This window comes from Palaemon carinicauda, chromosome 28 (genome assembly GCF_036898095.1).
Source record: "Palaemon carinicauda isolate YSFRI2023 chromosome 28, ASM3689809v2, whole genome shotgun sequence".
NCBI lineage: Eukaryota > Metazoa > Arthropoda > Malacostraca > Decapoda > Palaemonidae > Palaemon > Palaemon carinicauda.
This window is the reverse complement of record NC_090752.1, coordinates 58,314,936-58,333,099: the sequence shown is the minus strand read 5'-3', so window position 1 is coordinate 58,333,099 and position 18,164 is coordinate 58,314,936. Positions and strand designations below refer to the sequence as shown.

Below are 18,164 nucleotides of genomic sequence, written 5' to 3'. Positions count from 1 at the left end.
ACCATTCGTAGCAGCGAGTGCAGTAGTGGGTGAGGGCTCAACCACTACAATTCCCTAATTCCATATCCTTTTAATCTGTCTCTTGAAATGTTGTTTTTTATGGGTTGTCCGGAAGGCTAAGAAGCCTTTCGCATCCTGGTTGATTTGGCGGGTGGTCAAAGTCATTTCTTGAGAGCGCCCAGATTAGGGGTTTGATGAGGTCCTGTTGTATGGGTTGCAGCCCTTGATACTTCAGCTCCTAGGGGTCTGTCAGCATCCTAAGAGGATCGCGAGGCTCCGTAAGGAAGACGTACTTATAAGGCAGAGTAATCGTCTATGTCGACTTCCTTACCAGGTACCTATTTATTTTGTTTTTGTTATTTTGATAACTTCTAAAATGAAATAAAAACTCTTAGCTCATAAGATGTAAACATATTTAACTGGTCTCTACCCACCACCCTGGGTGTGAATCAGCTATATATTCACCGGCTAAGTTAAATATTTAAAAATGATATTTTAATTATAAAATAAATTTTTGAATATACTTACCGGGTGAATATAAATTAAACGACCCTCCCTTCCTCCCCAATAGAGACGCAGTGGGATGAGGAGAAAATTGAGTCTTTGTTTACATGGAGTTTGGTATCTGGCCGACAGTTGGCGCTGATGGGCACACCCGCAACCTGTATAGCGATCGCTGGCGAGTTTTTTTGTACAGTTTTTTGTCTGTCGAGCAACAGAGTTGCAGCTATATATTCACCGGGTAAGTATATTCAAAAATTTATTTTATAATTAAAATATCATAATTAGTAAAGATGTTTACTGAATGTTGATTTTTTGGTAATTTCGGTCGTTACAAAATTGGTGAGGCTCATGACTTTTGGTCATGGAGCCATGTCATGTGTCGACCAACTTGTGTTGACATTTCATAGCGTAACTAACTAAGGAATAAATATAGAACAAAAATTAAAATTGCATTAGAAAGCTAAATAAATTGTCTATATAGCCCCTATGATTGTCAACTGAACATAAAGATATAATCCTATGGACAACACATTTCATAAAACCACTTGAACCACTCTCACCGGCACTAGTGGTAATTTTATACAACATCTCCAATTATAAGTCAATAATAAAAATCACATAGAAAAAAAACATTTGAATCATGTGACAATGCTGTATAAACATTGTAAACATGACAAGAGAAGCGGAAAGCAAAAGGAAGTATGACGCATTATCGCCTATATAGTTGCCGTCGACCGCCACATGGCTCGATGCTTACCAGAGGGAGAAGCATTTTATAGGAAATGAAAAAGGGAAATTTTCATGTAGGGGTAAGAGTAGACATTTAAACTGCTACGAGAGAGAAGCAATATGAACATCGGTGGAATATCATAGAAATGAAAAATGCTCTCAATTGGAATGATTTTACTGGGATATCAAGAAGCCAGTATGTGACATGTATCATTAGCCATGGGATTTTTTATTTTTCAACCAAACTTTTTCCCAATAGAAGCTATTATTACTCCACTCTTTAGCAGTCTATTAATTTAGCTTATGAAAGATGTTTCACCCAAAGATGGGTAGCAATGCACAAAGCAATATGTACATAGTCTCCCTGGAGTGTAGCTGTGCCGATAATTTGAACGTTGAGAGAGAGAGAGAGAGAGAGAGAGAGAGAGAGAGAGAGAGAGAGAGAGAGAGAGAGAGAGAGAGAGAGAGAGAGAGAGAGAGAGAGAGAGAGATGAATTTGGATGTCTCAAAGACTTTTTAGTTTAAGCATTTAGTGTTTTTATGATCTAGTCTAATTTATTCTTGAACTCGTTTACCGTCTTACTGTTTACTACATCCGCTGGAAGTCTATTCCAAGTATTTGCTATTTTATATGTAAAGATATTGCCACATTGAGTGGTGTATCTTTTCAATTCCAGTTTGTATCCGTTACCTTTGGATTAATTTGTGCTAAAAATGAATAGATTGTTGTAATCTACATTTGTTATTCCTTTAAGAATTTTGAATGCCTCTATTAACTGTCCCCTTAGTCGTCAAGATTGTAAATCAAATAAGTTCAAACGTTCCATCCTCCATCTATATCCAGATTGCCTTAGTGTTGGAACTAGTTTGATAGCCCTAGCTTGTACTGCTCCCAGTCTATCTATATCCTTCTGAATAACTGGAGCCCAGAACTGGACTCTGTATTCTAGATGGAGTCTTACTAGTGATATGTACAGCTGTAGTACAGTGTCTTTGTTTCTGTATTTGAATTGTCTCCATGTAACCTGAGAGAGAGAGAGAGAGAGAGAGAGAGAGAGAGAGAGAGAGAGAGAGAGAGAGAGAGAGAGAGAGAGAGAGAGAGAGATGATTTCAACCTATACAATACTGGCTTAAGATACCAAACTCTGGTAGACATCAATAGCAGTACAATCAAATCACAAACAACAGCATATACAGTGGGAAAACAACACAAGAAAGACACTAACACATCAAAAAGAGTAAGGACAAAGAAACAACATCAAAATGAGGCTTTGTACTCGACAAAGAGGTGGTCTTGCTTCATTTGAGGTGGAACTCTCCTTAATTAATCCTTACCCGCTCATCTTCTTGGTCTCGGTGTGGTAGCATACAGTAATGCAATAGTTTTTACTTCACATGAATACTGAAACCAAGTTGAAATCGCTCTTAGTAATTTAATGAGCAGACAATATACAGCAATGTACACACTAGAAAGGATATGAACTGAATTATGTGAAAATATATGATATTTCAATAGTACATGTCTATCAACTTTATTGTCTCTCAAAATCTGGGTTGTAAACCCGTAATGCAATGTAACACTGTTCATGCGCAAAAATGAAAATTTCAGACACAGTCAGTACTCACAATACGTTGCTAAACAAATCTGAAAAGAAACTTGTGCCTCTATTCAAGCAACTGTAGTATTTGCTTCAGTACTACATGTTTAAATTCTTATTGTCAATCAATACTATCAAAATGCAAATGCAAAAAATTGGAAATGACAAATAATAACTATTTATAGCATAATGTATACAGTACAAATATCTTACAAAACTTACTTAAATTCTTTCCTTGCAAAAAATTGTATGCAGAATGATGAAAACAAAAGAAAATTCATTATACTGTATATAGTATGTTTACCTATAAAATGAGATCCTTACAATAGCATTTTATGTTTTAGTACATCACAACAGAGTAAAAACTTCCTTAACGTCTACGATATACAGCGAGTTTTCTTCCATACCTTTTAAATAAGTCATTATAAAGAAACATATCCATGTGAAATCATTTTCTTTCACAGGGCGGGAAACGACAACCCAAGTGAGAGACACGTTTATCTGAATGGAAAGGGATTCTGAGACTAGAATTTAATGTCAATAAAGCTGCTTTTCCTCTGCGTTGTATAAAAGGAGAACAAGGTTAACTACATTGACATATGTGTCTCAAAATATATATATATATATATATATTTATTTATATATATTTTTGATATAATTTCCCTTACAATCTTTTTGGTTCCAGCCTTATCCAGCATTTTGATCCTTGCATACAGATATATATATAGATTCTAATTGGCAGCCTCAAGTAACTGTATGAAAATGACAGCATCATTGTTGCTTACTAATGCTACAGATCTACTAATCTCATTATTATTAAGATTATCGTCATACAAGCCTCACTACATTACTTCAGTACTCTGCCATATCTATGGCTTGGAGTTTAAAGGGAATTCGGGTGTAAGAAGGGTAGGAAATCCTGAAGACATTTGTGCTGGAATTTCACCATAAAAGGACGTGTAGATTCAACTTTTGTATTTGGGTGTTTTTTCCAGAACATTACTAAGCATATATCAAATCTTGATTGCAACTCATGAAGACAAAATATAGCCTACTTGGTAGAAAAAGTTTACGGTGGATTGCCAACAGCATTAAATAACAGTAAAAATTGAATAGCTTTCCAGCATCAAGTAATGGCAAAATAAACGTGACTGTATCATCAACAAAATCTATAACAAACAAGTGAAAAAAATGAAAACAATACATGCTACTATCTAGTAGCAGTAAAGATTAATACTTATATAAAACTAAGACATCATAAAATAACCATAAACAGGACGAATGTCTACAGCAGTGAAGTAACACTGACAAAATATCAAGACAAAAAAGTACGAGCTGAAACTTACCTAAAGTTCTTGTACTAACTTCCGGCAAAGATAATATGAGGCTCCTTTTTTTACATGACACAGAAGCACCAGTGTAAGGAAGTGCTCAAGTTTAAAGAATTATCTCCTTGACACATGCGGTTTGAAACGTGGGGGGTTTTCCAATGGATGATTGCTACAAGCACTTACAGTATATAAAAATTACATCGCAATTTTTACAAAATAATCAAAAGTGCCCATAATTTCCATGAAGTCACATATCATTATGGAAATTATTACTAATTAAAAGAAATTCTTGGACTACAAACACTTTCCAAACAATTTTGCTGATATAATGTCTTAAATAGGAAAACCAGTACAGTAGTTTCGCTGAATTTAACGCGTTTCATACATATCGAAAGTGTGACTAAAGAATATTACCAAGATCAGTATTAGTAACAGATGAGATTGTTTTGTTGCGTTAATGCCAGAGACTAGCTACATTGCCTATGATATCTAAATTCTTCTAATAATTAGCAGTCTACACCATCTTCCCAATACTAAAAGTCTGCTTCAAGTTTCTCATATTCAAATGCTCAAAAAGTATCAAGTTTAGCAGCGTGTGCCTGTTGCACATTAAATAAGAAAAAAAATTATATATATATACTATATATGTAATAGAAAAGTATTAAAATCAATTACATTACATACTCACTGATGGCCCACACCACCAACAATTGCTGATATCAGTACACAGCTGAACAAGTCATTTATGAGCAAGACTGGGCCTTGATATCTCTATTCACTTAAGATAACTGCTAACTGTTTCCATTGGAGGGCTTAGTAAACAATCCTTTCTTCATTCTCCTCTACATTTCCCTGAATAAGCAGTTGCAAGGACATCATCATCAACTTGTCAAGTCTTCTTTCATTGTGAATCCAGCATCTTCATCCTCTTCCCATTCTTGAGGAAGAGTCATATACATATCCTCTCTTGTCTCCAAGACTGCCAGAATCTACATCAGTCTCAGGCGATGACATTGACAACAACCAGCATCACATTAAGTCGCCCTTAGGCAAAGTTATATATAAGTAGATATATATAAACTAACGTATATATATCTTGTATATATATGGAAATATTCACTCTGAAATACTGCTTTTAACACATCATTTCTACACACTTCACGATAAGAGCCAAAGAGCACACCAGACAACAGCCATTACAGTTCCTTTGATGTCTCTGGTAAACAAGACTTCAGATGTAGATGGAGCCGTGAGTACACGTGGAACGCACAAATTAGCTATTCACTTCTTTACAGGGTGGTTGCTCGTTCTAGTAGTTCATCAATAAATTTCTGTAATGAAAAAGCAACATACAGTACTGTAGTCATTAAAGAGGTAAAATGATTGATGAAACTGAAATAAACCTAAAAATGTGAAGTAAATCTCAGAGATGTTACGGAATATTTATTCTAAAATGTGGAATTTCAAAGATCAAAATGCAAGCCTTAGATTCAATAGACAAGATATAGCAGTATACAGATTATCATCATCATTCTTGTCATTATTAGTGTCAAAATTGCAACCCTAGTTCGGAAAGTATAACGCTTCAAGAACTGGAATCCACAAGAAAGAGCAGCCTTGTACACACCAAGACACGTGTCGTCTTTACAAAATAAAAAAAAAAAATGCATAAAGTTTGAACCTGTAGAGCTTCGATAATTCAATTACACGACTTGAGAAGTTCATATTGTGATCTGATGTCATCTGGCATCTGATGACATTTCTATAAATCTGTGAAGAATTGAACCTCACAAAACATACATTAAGACTATTATGAGTTGAATGTATACTGTAATCCCGCACTATTATGTGGTAGATGGTACTATACTTGGAAAGATCTGAATGCAGAGGATGTTAAAATTATGAAAATTTTTATAAAACATTCATAATGAATTAGTGATTGATACTAAGATCTAGTGTATGAAATCTATTGGAACTTTTTAGCCCAAAATTAAAGTCAATTACTGAAAACAAAATAAAAACAATATACAAACCAAGATAGAATAAAAGATTGAAACCATATCCTCAAGCTAGGTACTGCATAACTATAAAAGTGGCAAGACTTTATCAGTGTACAAAGGTTTTGTGCAAGTAAAGAATAAATAAATTGTATTTGTTTCTCAAAAGCTAATTTGCATTCGATGATGACACCTACAGTATTTAAAATCAAGTTATATGTACTTAATAAGACACTATTAATGAAAAGATTTGGGTAATGAGGATCTAATTATGTAGACATAAGCATGATCTTTCCATGCACCAACTTTAGTCAAGCCTTTGTTAAGAGAGTCAACAACCTTAGGTCTCCCACCAAGGCCTCATGATTGATAGTCAAAAGCAACTCTTTAAAGGCCAAGTTCAATAAGTAATCAACACAGAAAATTGGAAAATGTACATTAAATGCAACCAGGTCCCAGAACCGTGTAAAAAAACATGACGCTAAACTATGAAATGTATGATACTTTCAGAATGGACATGTGGTAATTATAGAAACTGGACAGAAATGGTCAGTGCATGAATATTTACTTCCTCATTTAGTTCTTATGTGCATAAAAAGAATTTTGTAGATGCTATTTGGGTCTACACTTGAGTAAGCATTGTAGTTAAGTGCAAGATTCTTAATTTCACAGTATCTATTTCAGGCAATCCTGACTATTATGCTACTCTCTTGTTTCCATATCACAGAAATAAGAAAAACAGACTCCTCCAGCACTATCATAGTGTGCTGAACATGTCGGTTATTTCTATGAATCTGTGCCTGATGTTCATATCGCTTCTTTCTCGAAGCTCTGTTGTATTGATGTTTATCCCTAAAACTAAAAAACTAATGTATTCTTTCCTTCCAATAGACTTAGACCTCTAGTAAAGTCATGAGACAATCTAGCAACTAATAGCAATAATAAATGTTTAGGTTTTTAGAGCTTTTAGATATATTTTTTGATGTTGGAGCTCTTGTAGCATCTTGCTTTTCCAACTAGGGTTGTAGATTAGCTAGTAGTAATAATAATAATAATAATAATAATAATAATAATAATAATAATAATAATAATAATAATAATAATAATAATAATTGTTTGTAATCAATATGTAAACTGTTGAAGGATCTGTATCGTTTCGGGGCAGTCATGATCCGCATTCTCTTTTGTCTTTTGCCAGGAGATAACATGTATTGTGATTTAGAAAACTATTGAGAGGAGTGTGAGGGCCTCACTCTTCCTCTTATGGAAACTTACGTCTCTATGGTTTCTGACCAAATTAAAAGTTCAAAGCATATAAGGAAATTTACTTTTAGTTCCAGGGGAAAATCAAAGAAGACTAGATTAGTTGAATATAGCGGGTTTAGTGACAATAATGTCACTTCAGCCATTAACTAAACTCTATGAGCTTTAAAAGCTCTCAAAGTCTGGATCCTTTGTGAAATCTAAGGACACCAGTGAGTCTTTGGTTAAAGGCAGTAAATCTGAACTAATCCGCCCTGTTTAAAACCGTAGTCTAACTCCTCAGGTTACGTCTAGTAGTTCTAGAGCATCATTCAGTAAAGATTGAGATGGTGCACAGTGCATCAGATTGAAGATCCTCTCATAGAACCTTCTGCTGCAAAACCCTCACTATCGTTCAATCCGAGCTCCTCTTTGTAGACCACTAAATTGCGATGACAGAGTCAGCAGCCTGGATTCTAATATATCTCTACTCGCAGGAGTAAGCACTCTTAAGCAACTTCTTATTTCATATGTGATTCCCTCAAGACAAAATGTATGTTTTAAATAAAACATAAAGGAAAACCTGATCTGTTGCATCCTGTTTTGGATGGCAGTGTGCACTGTTCACATGCAAGTTCAGCCACTAGCACATAACGAATTTGCTCTAACAGTGTCAATGGAGGTCCAAGTACATCAACCGCAAAAGGAGTCCTTTCAGAAATAAATGCTCATGGTTCCCATACAAAGTAAACAAAGAGGAAGATCCTGACTCTGATGAGGTATCTCTTTTACATTTATTAAGGAAATTTAATTCTGAAAGTTGCATAAAGTAATTTCTGATGCTGCTTATTTTCCTAAGCTGTTGGAAATGGCTACAATTTTCTCAAATCATTCTGAATACAATCGATAAAATTTTCTCAAATCATTCTGAATACAATCGATAAATGTTTATCTCCAAAGTAAAGAAAGGCTGGTATTTCAAGTTCTCATTCAAGTGTTAAAACCTTCTATTCCACAAAGACATCATAACTTATATAAGACATGTAAATTACCTAATTTTGTTCTAGTTTATGATCTAATCTCCTCTCTTAAGACCACCATCAATGCTAATAATGTAAATTTTTAAATGCAGGGTTTGCAAGATGATTTACTAGAGTAATGCAGTATTGATTTAGGTAATAGAATGGAAGCATCCTTGAAAAATTATCCTTTATAGATTCTACAGCAGGGGTTATTTGGAATTATAAAGAAGAGGAATTTACAGGCCTTCAAGTTTTAAATCTATGTTTTGGATTATCAGACTTAGATAAAACTGTCTCAGATGGGACTTCTGAAGCTGTAGCAGCCTTTGTGTATTTTGTGATTAATAGAAGAGAACAAGTATATACTTCTAAAGATGAGACAGTGTCTGATGTGCAGTAACATTCATTGGTTTCTTCTCCTAATCTGGGTCCTGTATTAGATGTAACGAGGATTGATAAGATGATTGCTCAAGAAATACAAAAAATAGTGCTTCTTAGGCTTGCAGTTTGGCACTAGATTAAACAGGATAGAAATTTAAAAAGCCAAAGATTGTGTTGCTTCATGAATCAGATACAGTATTGCGATACCCATGTTTTGCCCCTTTTAGCAGTAGCTTCTTAGGCTCTAGTATTGTCTCCTTCAAGGAATTCCTTTCATAACGGTGAAAGGACATCAGGATTCTTCTCTAGTAAGTTCCATGAGTTGCCAACAGGACACGTAGATCTTACTAGAGAACGTTATAATGGTCCTTCCTTGGAAATCCCTACAGGAGGAAGATTTTCCCCCTTTTAATCATGTTTTGGGAGTCTTCGTTCTGATCTGTGGGTGCTACCTTTATTTAAAAAGCCTCCAATCCTCCCTTGTTAAAAAAAAAAAGTTCCATGGTGAATTACCAAATACAGCAAAAGCACATATTTTGAAACTTCTGGAAAAAAACTGTGATGAGAAGAGATCTTGAACCCTTCTCTGGGTTTTTACAACAGGTAATTCGTAATCCCCAAAGTGTCAAGTGTTTAAGAGCACTTCTGGATGTCTCAAACCTCGAAAAGTTTAGTTCTCACACAGTTTTTGATGGAAACACCCTCAACAGTTTTGGGGGCAATAAGGAAAACAGATTGGATGGTTTCAGTAGACCTCACAGATGTATATTATGACATTCCTATTCTTCTAAATTTAAAGAAATACCTTCGTTTTGTCAACAGTCCAGAGATTTACCAATTCAAGCGCTTATGTTTCCGTCTCAGGACGGCCTTGTAAGGGTTCACCGGGATGATAGCCCCATTTCCAAATGGCTAAGGGTTCTGGGGCAGAAGTTCTCTTACATTTGGACAGTTAGCTATTTTTGAGTGATTTTTTGGGGGAAGGATTCAGGTTCAGCAAGTGGGGTTGCTAAGATACTTCAGCGATTGATATCCTTGTCTATTTGAAAAATCTCCAATGGTTCCAAATTAGAAAATTCTATATTTGGGAATGATAATAGTGATAGTTTCTTTTCGGGGGTTTTCCTTCGGGAGAGAAGATTCAATCTTTTCTTCAATTGTTAAGAAAGTTAAAAAAAATGAAGTCTATTCAGTTCGTTTGTAGACGAAACTTTAAGGGTCCATGCCTTCTTTCAAGAAATTCACTCTGATGAGATGCCTAAAGATGAGGGGTTTCCAGTTTCATCTCAATCTAAATTGGAACAGAATATTTTATCTTGATAATCTCTATTCCAGTGATGAACCAATTTCAACTGATTATTTGGAGGGATAACCACAGTTGGTTATCTCATGTATCTTTCAGGAAACAAATGCTGCAGGAATCAATTTTTCATATTAATTGCCTGGAGCTTCTAGCAGTATTCAAGGTCCTTCAGAATCACGAACCACTGGTCGTAGAGAAAACAGCGACAGTGTTTTCACATAATACAACAGCATTGGCCTACGTCCGGAAGCTAGGAGTATAAGATCACAATCCTTATACCAGATAGCAGGCACATTAGAGGAATAATCCTTCCTCCTCGGTTTACTTCAGGTTGTTGTGGCCTGATTGGTAACGTCTCTAACTGGTGTCTGCCAGACGGGGGTTCGAGTCCCGCTCAGACTCGTTAGTGCCATTAGTGTCTAGTGTCACTTGCCTCTGCCATTCATGAGCGGCCTTAGAAACCTTTGAATCGAATATCTTACCCAATCAGTTAAGCTAGACAAATCAAATTCTTCCAAACGAATGGTCTCTACATACGTCAGTGTTTATAAATTTAGAATTAATGGGGTCGACCAGACGTACTTTGTCTGCAACATCACTGAACAAAAGGATGAGAGATGTTTTGTTCACCAGTTCCAGATCCCTTAGCATGGAAAGTAAATGCCCAACTGGGCAGATCTGGATCTCTAGGTCTTTCCACCGTTCGCCATGATTCATCACGTGATAAGTTCAGAGTTCTAAAAAATGATATTTTCATAATAAAATAAATTTTTTAACATACTTACCTGGTAGTTATATATATATAGCTTGGGTCCCTGACGTCACGGCAGAAATTTCAAAACTCGCGGCAATCGCCGATTGGGTAGCCAGGTGTACCACCAGCGGCCCCTCTACCCAGGTACCTGGAACCATTCCAGTCATTCCTCTGATCTCCCATGCCCTTAGATCTCTAGAGGGGAGGAGGGGGAGGAATTAAATTATATAACTACTGGGTAAGTATGTTCAAAAATTTATTTTATTATGAAAATATCATTTTTAAACATCTGACTTACCCAGTAGTTCTATATATAGCTGATTGACACCTTTGGTGAAGGTCAGAGACAGCCAACATTGCTGGAATTTACTTAAGAGTTAATAAACAAGCTTAAGGGTTCGTACCTGATAAGGAAGCTGACTTAAATGAATTCCTGCCTCATCATGTCTGCTTTCCTTACGAGATCCAGCGATCCACCCAGAGGGCTGAAGACCTCTAGGAGCTGTCAAACCGGTGTAAATACCTCTGTGACAGGACCTCTTCCAATACCCTTGTTCAAGGTGCTCTCAAGGAACAAACTGACCACCTGACTAAAATCAATGATTGTGGAAGACTGTCGTCCAATCTCCACAAACAACCACAAAAATACAAAAGTTCCAAGAGAAGAAAAGGGTATTAGGTAATGGGAATGTAGTGGTAGTTCCTTCCCCCACTACTGCACTCGCTCCTACGAATGGTCCCAGAGTGTAGCAGTCCTCATTAAGAGTCTGGACACGTTTCAAATAATGTGAGGCGAACACAGATTTTCTCCTCCAAAAGGTTGTGTTCATAATGCTCTGTAAAGACCTATTCTGCTTGCAGGCTACAGAAGTTGCTACAGCTCTAACTTCATGTGTCTTGACTCAACAGCTTGAGGTCTGCCTCACTACGTGACTGAGCCTCTCTTACTAAGAGCCTGATGAAGAAGGAAAGTGCATTCTTCGACATCTGTAACGAAGGCTTCTTGACCGAGCACCAAAGAGCTTCTGACTTGCCTCGTAACTCTTTCGTTCTTTCCAGGTAAAACTTGAGGGCTCTTACTGGGCACAGGACCTTCTCCAATTCCTCACCAACCACATCCGAAAGGTTCGGAATCTCAAAAGCTTTGGGCCAGGGTTGAGAAGGGCATACGTTCTTGGCAAGAAAGCCTAGCTGCAAGGAGCAGATAGCTTTGTTATCTCTAAAGCCAATGTTCTTGCTAAAGGCATGAATCTCACTGACCCTTTTAGCTGTCGCCAGACTGACCAAAAAGAGAGTCTTCATAGTGAGGTCCTTAAACGAAGCTGAGTGCAAGGGTTCAAACTTGTCACTCATTAGGAGCTTCAGGACTATATCCAGATTCCAAGCTGGTGATTCCTAGTGCTGTTCCTTAGATGTTTCAAAGGATTTGAGAAGATCCTGTAGGTCTTTATTATTAGAAAGGTCCAAGTTCCTATGCCTGAAGACGGCCGCTAAAATGTTCCTGTATCCCTTGATGGTAGATGAAAACCTACGTTTCCTTCTAAGGTATAACAGGAAGTCAGCAATCCGAGTCAGAGGTACTGGACGAGGAAACAGAGTTGACTCTGCACCATTCTCTAAAAACCTTCCACTTGGATTGATAAACCTTGATGGTAGAAGTCCTCCTTGCTCTTGCAATAACCGTAGCTGCCTCCTTCGAAAAGCCTCTGGTTCTTGTGAGTTTTTCGATAGTCTGAAGGCAGTTAGATGTAGAGCTTGGAGGTTTTGATGGTACCTTTCCAAGTGGGGTTGTTTGAGTAGATCTACTCTTAATGGAAGGCTTCTCGGGGTGTGCACCATCCATTCTAGTACCTCTGTGAACCACTCTCTTGAGGGCCAAAAGGGGGCCACTAGAGTCAACCTGGTTCCCTCGTGTGACACAAATTTTTGCATCACTTTGTGCACAATCTCGAACGGAGGGATTGCGTACACGTCCAGGTGAGACCAGTCTAACAGGACTGCTTCAAGATCTGGCACTGGGGAGCAGTATGTCTCCAACCTCTTCATCTTCGAGGTTGCGAACAGGTCTATACAAGGACGACCCCAAATCCGCCACAGGTTCTTGCAGACCTCTTGATGAAGTGTCCATTCCGTAGACAGAACTTGACCTCTCCTGCTGAGACTGTCAGCCATCACGTTCTTTTCCAACTGAATGAACCTTGTTACATGGGTTACATTCTTCTCTTTTGCCCAGTAAAGAAGAACTCTTGATGTCTTGTAAAGGGACCTCGAGTGGGTTCCTGCTTATTTGGCTATGTAGGCCAGCGCTGTAGTGTTGTCGGCGTTGACCTGCACCACTTTGTTAAATACTGACCCTTCGAAGCCTTTGAGGGCCAACAGGACTGCCAACAGCTCTTTCTGGTTTATGTGGAGGCTCTCCTGATCTTTTGTCCAGAGACCCGCGATCTCCAACTTGCCCAGTGTTGCTCCCCATGCCAAGTCCGAGGCGTCGGAACACAACACAAGGTCAGGGTTCCTCTGTTCCAGGGAGAGACCTTCTTGAAGTTTGCCCGGGTCGTTCCACCACTGAAGGCAACTTTTTACGGATTCCATAATGGGGATGCATTTTGTCTCTAGTTCCTTTTCCTTGTCCCAATGATGATTGAGGTGGAACTGAAGATGGTGAAGATTCAGCCTTCCCAGGGAGACAAACTGCTCCAACGAGGAGAGGGTTCCTTAGCAGACTCATCCACTCTCTCACAGAACACTTCCGTTTCTCTAGAAAGGAATGAAGTTTCAAGAGGGCTTGCTCCATCCTTGAGGCTGACGGAAAAGCCCGAAAAACTTGACTCTGAATCTACATCCCCAAATAAAGGATCTTTTGGGATGGTGTCAGTTGAGACTTGTCTCTGTTTATAAGAAGACCCAGTTCCTCTGATAACCTCAAAGTCATCTGTAGATCCTCCAGGCAGTGATTATAGGAATGAGCTCTAAGTAGCCAGTCGTCCAGATACAGGGAGGCTCTGATACCTCTTGAATGCAGTATGCTTGCAACATTTAACATCAGCTTCGTAAATATTTGAGGGGCGGTACTGAGGCCGAAACAAAGGGCCCGAAACTGGAAAACTTCCTCCTTGTAAACGAACCTCAGGAAATGCTTGAAGCTCAGATGAATGGGAATGTGGAACTAAGCATCCTGGAGGTCTAAAGAGACCATCCAGTCGTCCTTTCTTACTGCTGCTGGGACTGACTTCGATGTCTCCATGGAGAACTTTGTCTTCTGAACGAAGGCGTTGAGAGCACTTGCGTCCAGGACTGGTCTCCATCCCCCCCGAGTTCTTGGAACCAGGAATAAGCGGTTGTAGAAACCTGGTGACCGCAAATCTCGCACCCTCTCTATTGCCACCTTCTCCAACAAGAGAGACATTTGAAGTTGCATAGCCTGCCTCTTTGACTTCTCTCTGTATCTGGCAGAGAGATCTATCGGAGCTACTACTAAAGGAGGTTTCCCTATGAAAGGGATTTTGTATCCCTCCTTCAGTAATTGTACGGACTAAAGGTCTGCTCCTCTCTTCTCCCAAGCTCGCCAGAAGTTGTTTAGTCTGGCTCCTACTGCTGTCTAAAGGCGAATGCAGTCAGACTCTGCTTCGCCCTGGTTTGGATCCTCTTCTCCTTGCTCTCCTTCCCTCGGGTCTGGAACTACCCCTACTGAAAGTATTCCCTCGAAAGGGCTGCGAAAACTAAGGATATGGAGCTTCTTCCTTAGGCTTGCGGCTAGTGAAGGAAGTAGGCAGGACCTTCCTTGCTGTCTTTGACACCAAATCCTGTGTGGCCTTTTGGGTTAAAGCGGAAGAGACCTCTCTGACCAACTCTTGAGGAAAGAGAGAGGAAAGAGAGAGGAAAGAAAGAGGTGCATACAGCAATTCTGACTTCTGAATGGGTGTAACCCCAATGGACAGAAAAGAATACATTTGGGCTCTTTTCTTAAGAACCCCCGCCGAGAAAAGGGCTGCCAACTCATTGGATCCGTCCCTTAAGGCTTTATCCATGCACAACATAATGTGGATGAGACTATCAGTGTCCACATCCTTCAAGGCAGAAACCTTTTTCCCCAAGGCTCCCAGAATCCAGTCAAGGAAATTGAATACCTCGAAAGCTCTGAAGACGCCTTTGAGAAGATGATCAAGTTCTGAGATTGACCAGAGTACTTTGGTCCTTCTCATGGCCTTCCGACAAGAAGCGTCTACAGTGAACCCTCGCTACTTCGCGGTTCGACAATCGCGGATTCACCACTTCGCGGGGTTTTCCCATAACCCATATATATATACATATCGCGGATTTTCCGGAAAATTCGAAAATACCGCGAAATCTGAAGACAACCAAATACGATATTTTGTTACCTGTAATTCCATTAAATTAGTAATATCTGCTCTTACTGATTGTTCATTGCATTACATATGATAAATAATTCAGCACAGAAAGAAATAAAACACGAAAAGAGAATGTGATCATACGATAATTCAGTACGTAGTAAAATTAAATCGAACATGAAACGCAAATCAGATGCAGTCATACCATATTAGAATGGCGTGTACTGTAATGGATGTGCTTCTTTTCCATGAATCTTTTGTATGTATACGTACGTAGTACAGTACTGCATCCAATAATATTCTTTGTTGCAAAAATCACATTTCGAATACTGTAAGCGTACGAGAGAGAGAGAGAGAGAGAGAGAGAGAGAGAGAGAGAGAGAGAGAGAGAGAGAGAGAGAGAGAGAGAGAGAGAGGCGTAAAATAGCGTACGTAAATTTTTATTATTATTGTTATTATTATTATTATTGTTGTTGTTGTTAATAAAATTATTGTTATTATTATTAATCATTATTATTATTATTATTACTGTACAGTATTATTATCATTATTTATTATTATTACGGTATTGTACTTAATCTACGTACATTCAGTATGCGCGGGGGCATCTTCTATGAGTAACCAACGCGCCATAGTACTGTAAGACGGGTTGTGATTGGTTCAAGCGCTGATAGATGACGAATCAAAACTCAAGTTTTGTTATCTAGCCCGTGATTGGTGTTTTGCCCGCATCTTCTACCCGCAGCATCAAAGTTCTCGCGGGGCTGCATCGTTCACTTTCTCTTTCCGCGTATTGCTGAGTAGACGTTCTTAACTTTGTGAAGTTTAATCTGTGCTGTGTGCGACTGTTTTAAGTTGAACTTTTTGTTGAACTTTCTGTTACAATGCCTCCCAAGCGTTCTGCTTCTAGTAAGGCTGGTAGTGAGCCTAAACGCCACCGAAGGATGATGACGATAGCTGAGAAGGTTACGCTTCTCGACATGTTAAAAGATGGTAGAAGTTACGCGGCCGCCGGCCGCCATTTTGGCATCAACGAATCCACCGTTCGCTACATCAAGAAGAACGAGGCGAACATTAGAAAGACTGCTGCAATCACCTTTAGCAGATCAGCGAAGCGAGTCGTTACAACGCGTAATAAAACGATCGTACGCATGGAAGGTGCTTTAGCTGTGTGGATTGCCGACTGCCGGAAGAAGAACATAGCGTTGGATACGAACACCATCCAAACAAAGGCTTTGAGCTTATATGAGAATTTTGCTGCAAAGGAACCTAAAGACGACGACGGCAACCATGCTGAAGATGATGATGATGCAGATGATCCTCAACCAGGGACATCCACTGATTCCCAGCCTCAGAAACGTTTTTCCGCAAGCAAAGGATGGTTCGCGAAGTTTCAGAAACGCTTCGCCCTGAAAAGCGTTTCCCTGCATGGGGAGTCTGCTTCCGCTGACACTGCCGCTGCTGAAACTTACGTGAACCAGACTTTCAAGAACATTATCGCTGAAGGTGGATACAAGCCGGAACAAGTCTTTAATATGGATGAAACCGGCTTGTTTTGGAAGAGAATGCCGTCGCGAACTTTCCTGTTCAAAGAGGAAGCCAAAGCCTCTGGCTTTAAGGCATTCAAGGACCGCGTTACCCTCGTGATGTGTGGCAATGCTGCTGGATTTTTGTTAAAGCCGGGGCTTATTTATAAGTCGAAAAATCCTCGCGCTTTGAAAAATAAAAATAAGAATCTCCTTCCCGTGTACTGGATGCATAATCAAAAAGCATGGATTACGAAGATGCTGACCTCCAACTGGTTCCACCAGTGTTTCATCCCGCAAGTCCATGAATATCTCTTAGAGAAGGGCTTGCCATTCAAGATCCTTCTCCTTATGGATAACGCTGGTGGACACGCAACTGACCTGTCGCGTGAGGGCGTTCAGGTTGAGTTCCTGCCACCCAACACCACGTCATTAATTCAACCAATGGACCAGGGGGTTATCAGGGCGTTCAAGGCCCTCTACACGAAGAATACCTTGGCGGACCTCGTTGCGTGTGTGGATGCTGCCCAAGATGACGAGGATGAAGACTTCAACTTGAAGGCGTACTGGCGGCAGTACACCATAGCCACGTGCCTGCAGAATATTCAAAAGGCACTTCAAGAGATGAAACCTGCAACCGTAAATGCGAGCTGGAAGAAGCTGTGGCCCGATATTGTTTACGACGACAAGGGATTTACTCCGTCGGAAATCCAACACTCTGCAATACGGAAATCTGTGCAGTTGGCTGCCATAATTGGGGGTGACGGGTTTGGCGACATGACGACTGAAGACGTCGACGAGTTGTTGGACTGCCATTCCCAGCCCCTAACTGACGCAGACCTCGAAGACCTGACGAAATCGGCAAGTGAGGAAGAGAGTGAGGGTACCCAGGAAGAGACCCAAGAAAATGTCGAAGAAACGGGCTTAACATTAGAACGGCTTGCCAAGTTCTGCAACCATATGAAGGAGGCGAAAGAAATGTTACAAGAGTGGGACGAGGATATGGTTCGCTCGATGCAATTCTCAAATAAGGTCGATGACATCATGACTCCCTACAGGATGCTCTTGGATCGAAAAAAGAAGCAGCGGCAACAACTTCCGATCACAATGTTCTTCCAGCCTCGCAAAAAAGAGCCAGTTCCTCCTGCTAGTACGCCTTCGGAAGAAATTGAAGAAGTTGAAGAGGTGTCCCAGGAAAAGACACCTCCGTCTGAAGAGACGTAAAATACTATCATTGACTGCACAGTAGAACACATCATCAGCTTCATCATCATCATTTCTACTGTGCAGCAAATTCATCGCCATCGTCATTCAAGTTTTTCTTGAACTTCTTTCGTGGTGAGTACAGTAACAATCTTTATTTTTTACTTTAACCTGTTTTATAGTTTAGTAATGTACGTACTGTATGCATTAAGTTAAAGGGAAGGT

At 39.4% G+C, this 18,164-nt stretch overlaps 1 protein-coding gene across 2 annotated transcripts in view; it reads right to left on the bottom strand.

Annotated features, from left to right (window-relative positions):
- Positions 1-2,493: 2,493 nt before the first annotated feature.
- The window catches only part of LOC137621614 (protein phosphatase 1 regulatory subunit 14C), a 160,126-nt gene continuing 144,455 nt past the window's right edge, over positions 2,494-18,164 (bottom strand). For both annotated transcript variants that reach the window (XM_068352048.1, XM_068352049.1), the window contains exon 4: positions 2,494-5,493. In XM_068352048.1, the coding sequence (XP_068208149.1) occupies positions 5,452-5,493 (42 nt within the window). In that variant the 3' untranslated portion in view covers positions 2,494-5,451. The remainder of the gene's footprint in view (positions 5,494-18,164) is intronic.